This window comes from Rhinoderma darwinii, chromosome 2, assembly GCF_050947455.1.
Source record: "Rhinoderma darwinii isolate aRhiDar2 chromosome 2, aRhiDar2.hap1, whole genome shotgun sequence".
NCBI lineage: Eukaryota > Metazoa > Chordata > Amphibia > Anura > Rhinodermatidae > Rhinoderma > Rhinoderma darwinii.
In genome coordinates this window covers 194,841,062-194,848,241 of record NC_134688.1, presented here as the reverse complement: position 1 = coordinate 194,848,241, position 7,180 = coordinate 194,841,062, and the positions used below count along the sequence as shown (strand labels likewise).

At 37.4% G+C, this 7,180-nt stretch overlaps 1 protein-coding gene across 1 annotated transcript; it reads right to left on the bottom strand.

The window, feature by feature from the left end:
* Positions 1 to 592: 592 nt before the first annotated feature.
* On the bottom strand, positions 593 to 6,195 carry LOC142741775 (uncharacterized). The gene is made up of 12 exons (XM_075851110.1): positions 6,159 to 6,195; positions 5,976 to 6,050; positions 5,800 to 5,859; positions 5,453 to 5,524; positions 5,303 to 5,374; positions 5,150 to 5,221; positions 4,495 to 4,557; positions 4,320 to 4,388; positions 3,741 to 3,803; positions 2,733 to 2,804; positions 1,314 to 1,608; positions 593 to 1,222 (listed from the first exon to the last, which is right to left on the bottom strand). The coding sequence occupies exons 1-12, from the start codon at positions 6,193 to 6,195 to the stop codon at positions 1,198 to 1,200; spliced, it is 975 nt and encodes a 324-aa protein (XP_075707225.1). The 3' UTR covers positions 593 to 1,197.
* Between the last annotated feature and the right edge of the window lie 985 nt (positions 6,196 to 7,180).

The window sequence follows — 7,180 nt, the reverse complement described above, 5'->3', positions numbered from 1 at the left end:
AGCTCACAGCTGTTAATGATAAGAGTCAATAAAGTTGTTTAGAATTGTCTTAGTCAGGCAGATTTATAGTCATATAGACATTGAATGTACCAGCGATCGACCGCTGCTTCATTCAAGTTTCTCATCACTGGGGGATGTAGTGAGCAGGAGTGGTCCTGGACCCCTATTCTTGCAATCGGTGGGGTCCCAGTGGAGGAGCCCCCAGCGATCAAATAATTATGACCTATCCTGTGGATTCTTTATGCCACAGACTGTTCCTATGAAAGCCACAATGTCCCTCACCTCTACCGTCCGTGCTCCCTATGCCACAATGCCTCATGACAACAAGAATACTTTTAATTCCCCTATAACAGCCACAGTGCCCCCATGACAGATACAATTCCTGCATTACAGCCACAATGCCCCTATGCCAGCCTAATGGCCCCATGACAGCCACTATGCCTGCCACTATGCACTCATGACATTCACTCTGCACTCATATCAGCCACTTACATATCTTCTTATTGTAAAGGTTCTATAGCAGTTTTTAAGAGGATTGCTATATATTCTTACACTCTGAAAACATATTTTATAAGAAAACACCACACAGATGTTTTAGTTGTTGAAGTTTGTAATTGATAATGAACTATGTGAAAACACAGATACTTTATGGCCAATATTATAGGAAGCCAATTACCCTATCAGAATGTTTTTGGAATGTGGGAGGAAACCGGAATACCCGGAGGAAACCCACGCAAACACGGGGAGAACATACAAACTCAATGCAGATGTTGTCCTTGGTCAGACTCAAATTCAGGACCCCAATACTGCAAGACAACAGTGCTAACCACTGAGCCACCGTGATGCCCATAAACATATGTGCAGTTGTTTGTGCACATACCTAACAGTAAGGATGGGAGGACTGTTAGCTGGTGCCGCCATAGGTTGTGTGATGAAATAATAGCGCTATTGTCAGCCTATGGTTAGAGTACACAGACATAATTGTGGAAATGTGCGCATTTATGGTCACACAGGCAGGGACCAGGACTCAGGTGACAGAGTAGTAGAAAGAAGACTGGTTCGCCACTGAAGTGATGGAGCACTGATCTCAACACAACTGTTCACAGCAGCCAAGAGATAACCAGGTGGCTGAAGTACGTTAGCAGGTACAAGCGACATATAAAGCGACATTCTCCTTTACGAATCTTCATCAGATTCTCAGACTCTTTGTATTTCCAGCAATCTGAGAACAGAAACAGTGAAAGAAACCATAAGTTTTAAAGCGTAAAATAATGTAGAAAAAAATAAACGTAGAAAGGAAAAACAATGCATACTTCTGAAGTCTTTGCAGTTTAAGAAGCACGATGAATAGCAGTACTGCAACGAGTAGCAGAGGAACGCCAACAGCACAGCTGATGATTATGATGTTACGCAGTGTGTAGTCTACAGATACGGCAGGGGTGGTAGTAGCTAGAAGGTCTGATTCTGGTGCTGCTGTTTGCACTGGTGTTGTGTCTATGGTTGTCGCTGTTGTAGACATCGTTGTTGCTCTTTGCGATGTTGTAGTGTCTACAGTTATCGCTCTTGTTTTATACATTGTTGGTATTGTTGTTGAGATTGTAGTGGACACTGTGGGAAAATCAGAGCAGAAAATCACAATCATTAGTTTAGCATCAGAACTGTGTTTACCAAGGGAACATAAAAGGAATGAGACAGCCAACATTGGTGAACTACAACATTAAGCAGCGGACTGTCATCCGTCCTCAATCTTATGCAGTCTAACTGTCTACTATTATGATTCTCCATGTGTGACCCCATCAGATAACTGCTTTAGGCCAGTGTCACACAATGGGGCAGATTTATTAATATCGTGTAAAATAAAGACGGCATAAACCTAGAGGAGACAGGCAGAAGATTTTATTACATTGGTGCATGCTGTATCAGAGATTTGGCGCATCTTGATAGACATGTTAGAAACTTTTCTCTAACTTACACCCCCTTTTGGTTGGCTTACTTTAGACCTGTATTTTTCGCCAAAGTTGTGGTGCATGTCAATAATAAATTTGGCACATTTTAGGACTCCACTTTTCTAGGATTTTTGAACAGTACATAGTAAGAAGCAAAAAAATTTCTAAAACACGTAAACAAAATTGGCAAACGGCATGCATTTGTTATAGTTCATCTGCCCCATAATGTTTTGATGTTTTTTCCATGGTGTTTTTTGCGTGTTTTTTGGTGGGACAAGAATGATGCGGCCAGATGTTGGTTTAAAGTTTATAGTAAAATATAAGAAAGCCTTTATACACAGTGGGGTGTTTGTTTTTTTCCATTTTTGTAGCATATTTTCCGTCAGTTTAGTTTTTATCAAAAGTCATCCTCTGGGTATGACGTTTTTCAAAATAACAAATGCCAGCAAAAATACATGTAAAAACGATTATTTTACATGCATTTCTTTCATGCTTTTTGACGGGTTTGGTACGTACAAATAAGAAGAGTCGTGATTATTGGTTGACAGCTGTCATCCAATCAGGTTGTTGTCTCATTTTATCTCTTTTGTCAGATAATGTTATAACAACATAACATTTTAATGTCAGTTTTTACCTCTGTCGCTCCAGGTGATGGTCCTGCTATTAGAAACCATAAAATTTCCCACATTTACAGCTGATCACATAAATATTTAGGAGACCTCTACCCTACAATGTATGATGTTCAGTGTCATAGACTGGGAGATATGCGGTAATATAACAGCTTACCTTCAGTTGTTGTGTCAAGCATCCAAGGATATGATTCCTCCTCATCGTCATCTGGTGGCGCTTGTTCTAATTCTGGAAATAAGAAGTGTATTACACGGTTAACCTGTAATAAATATATTCCTATGCAGACTATTTATTATAGCTGGAAGTGTCATTCTAATCTTTCCTACACAGATTGGATCACATTTCTATGTTTGAGTTTTACACAACGTGGGCATGTAGCTTATTTTGCTGAGGAAAATATGCACCAAAACCGTAGCAATTGGTAGGTAAAAACCGCACCTAATCGTGCGTATTTCCATGCGTTTTCCAGTTCAGTTTTTACGTTTTGATGCGTTCTTTGGCGCGTTTTCCTGCTGCGGTTTTGGTGCGATTTTCCACAGCACTAGGCAGATACAATTCACAAGCAGAAACGCAAGATAAATTGACGTGCTGTGGAATCTAAAAAATGCACCGCAGGTCAATTTCTGTCCGGAAAAACATTGCAGCGTGTACATGAGATTTCCTGGAATCTCTCAGACTATGCTGGTACTTCATTATGCTGCGGTTTCGCTACATGCAAATCCGCGTGGCAAAACCGCCTGTAATACGCATCGTGTGCATTGAGCCTTAGAACGAGCGTATACTGTCCCCTTTATCTGAATGTGGATTGCAGAAATCGATGTGCAGAAACAACCGCATTTAGATATATGGAACAGATTTTCACTCGTAAAAATTCCTGCAACAAATCTGCAATGTGTGAATATACCCTTATTTTTATGCATAAACTATTTTAAAAAGTCAATGACAAGAGAACAAGATCTGGAGAATATATTATCGGCCATGTTGAATTTTTTTTAATGGTATTTTTGACAAGAATAGTGCTGCAGACTTCGCTATTTTCCCTTTCTAAAATACTGGGAAGCTTGTCAGAAACCCCTGAACACGGATGTGAACAGAGTTATGCTTGTTATGTTTGTGTTTATATCGTTTATAATATAATTGCTATAATGTAGTAAAGATTTATACCTTGACGATAGGTTGTGTCTTCTGTCTTTTCAGGATGTTGTAATCCTGCATTGATCTTACGACCTGAAAATATAATAATGAAAATATTGCAAACAATTATATTGTGTGCACAAGAAATGTAAATCCTGATATTGTGATATCATCAGGGGCAGATACAAATAACGGAGGCCCCCTGTGCAAGACAAGTGTATGAGCCCCTTGTTATCCAAAGACGAATTTCATGACAGCGGGGTGCTAGCGATAGATCACCTCATCCACTGCTCCCCAGAAAATCCTTCACAGTGTGCCAATCCAGCAGTAATTGTGGGGCATGGATGGGAATAAGTAAAACCCCTTACATGTGACCGATAGACAGTAGGGGGCACTATTTTCCTTAAGGTAGGAGTGGGCCCTCTTGCCTGCAGGGCCCCGGTGCAGTTAGACAGGTTGCACATATGGTATATCTGACCCTGGACATCATAATCATAACTATGTGATGATTATAATAGTGTAATATAATGTAAGAACCTATAAACCCTTATTATATGAGATGTGACTTTATACTATAAGTGTATAAGTATATTAGAAGAATGGTCTTACCTTGTATCTTTCTAGGTCGAGCCAACATTTTTTTCAATGCTTTTAAGTCTCTGTCAAAGTCTGTCTCCACTGAATGGCAAAAATACCCACATTAACTTATTATAAATAAAACATGTACAAAAAAGTCCACAGCAAAGTAGCATAAAATACAAGTGAATGAGGAATGGATCTTTACCTTCAGGATAAGGTGTCTCTACTCTTTTCTTAGGATATCGCAGTCCTGCACTGATCTTACGTTCTGAAAAAGTAATAATACTCATCATTGACATAAATGTGTCATAATTGTAATAGTTTTATAAATTATATAAAGTCTTGTGATCATGAAGTAACAAGAGATGTAATACTTCAATATAACCTAAGGGAGATATGGAAACAACTGAACACTGCCTCTTGACTTTCCTTTTCACCTTTAGACCAAATGCACACGGATGCATATTACACACGGATTTGCCATGCAAATTATCCTGCGGCAAATCCGCAATGTAATACAGTATCAGCGAAGCAAGATTCCAAGTTCTCATCTACACGTTGCAGAATTTTTCCGCACATCAATTAACCTTCGGTGCGTATTTTACAATCTGCAGGATCTGAATTTCTCTTGCGTTTCCGCTTGCGAACTGTATCTGACAAATGTAGAAAAAACGCACCAAAATCCACAACATAAAACACAAAATGTTCTTGAAATAAGGTCATATAAAGGCAAATATTAATCTTTCTAATAACCAGGAGTTTTGTTTTAAAAAACCTAATAAAAATGAGAACATAGGTAGAAATATTAACAGCCATTTTTTATACTACTCATCATAATAAGAACTTCTAGATTAACCTACCATGGAAATTTCCACGCGGTACAATGATTTTCTTTAATTGTTTTTCTTTTGTGGGAATTCTATAGGAGACACCTACATGAGAAAAATACACAAATTAACCATTATAACTGTACATTATATAATAATAATCTATTATACTATTCTATAACTTACCATGGAAATTGCCACGCGGGACAATGATTTTCTTTAATTGTTTTTCCTTTGTGGCAATTCCATATGAGACACCTACATGAGAAAAATACACAAATTAACCATTATAACTGTACATTATATAGTAACCTATTATACTATTCTATAACTTACCATGGAAATTTCCACGAGGAACAATGATTTTCTTAATTTTTTTCACTTTTGTGGAAATTCCATTTGAGACACCTACAAGACAAAAATACACACATTACCCATTATAATTGTACATTATGTATTAATAATTGATTAAACTATTCTATTAAATATGGTAGATCCTTCTTAAGACCAGACAGGGTAAGCTTCTGTCAAGGAGAACAGCATTATGGGTAGGGGTTGTCTCCTGGTCTGAGGCAGATGAACCTTATGGACCCCCTCGGACTCCAGAGCCTGTGTCTGTGATCGCCCCTACACCTCCGATAGTCATACCCTGCATAGCTAACATTATAAGTATTGTGCATTACCTTCAGTATATGTTGTTGTGGTACTGGGCAGTGATGTAACTGTTGCAGCAGACGTTTTATCTATAATAAAGAAAATATTACATTATGGAAAGGATGAAGAACAAATCATGATCCGATCATAGTATATGGATAATAACAATCCAGTATCAGACAATATATTTATTCAGAGAACTCACCGGTCCCCTGCAGATCATTCTCAGTTGGGGGTGTAGACCCTTGTGTTGTAGTTGTAATGTCTGCACTAACTGGATCTATAACACAGTACAGAGAACGTGTTAATAATACTAATAATAGTGAAACCTTCTGATGTCCGGCACACAGCAAAGAGTCATTCACTGACAGCAATATTATTGAGACACCATCAGTTATATTATATCTATTGTGCATTGATGACATTTTGCTCATTATTTTCATTACAGTGAAATTAAATGTAAGGCAGATTTCTATTATCATGAAACGATAGTATATTTTGGGGTATTTTATGGTTTTTGTCTATAGCCAGGAGGTCTTCATATCTATTATGGGTTTGTATGAAAATGTGAATATAAAGATTTAACACTTGTAACCTCATATCTCAATAGAAAGCCCTAGTTGTCTTCTGCAGATATAGTATATACCTAATTGTAATTTGTTTCCTACTATCCCAATGTATAAACGATGCGGATAGATGTTGTGATGCATTGACTTGAACACCCCTTGTAAACTACATTATAATTTGTGACTTGTATTTATACTTAGTATTACCCTAAATAAATATATTGGTTCTCTGAAAGAATGGTAGTAATAGCCTCATACAATCAATATTAACCCTAGAGTGTATATTGTGCATTAGCGTTATATATAAATAATGTACATGGATCTATTAAACGTCTCGTATACACTGGTGTAGCAGTATTTCTTACTTGGTTCTTTGTGATAAAGTAATGGGAATTTAGTCTATTTTAATTCTTTTCTAAATAATATATAAATCCCCCAATATTTCCATCAATGTATAGACTCTAAACTTGAGTCCCGTGCCATCAATACCAACATCTAAGCCGACTGAACATGCTAATCCGCTGATATACTTGTATGTTTGTCATTACTAGATGGATTCTCTCTCTATAATAAGTTATTATATTACCTTCAGGGGGTGGTGGTGTGGTGATAGACAATGTTGTCTTTATTATCACACCAGATGTCTTGTCTATAAGAAACAAAGAGAAAATCAACATTATAAACATATTCTCTATATCTATAGAAAGATATTTCTGTCATTGGGAACAGTAATGGACATTGATGGGTTCCCTATTCCTGAAATCTTCATTGGTGGGAATGTTGGGAAACATTTCCTTGTAGAAGGCCACATACTGGATATAACATGGGCCCAACATAATAATCA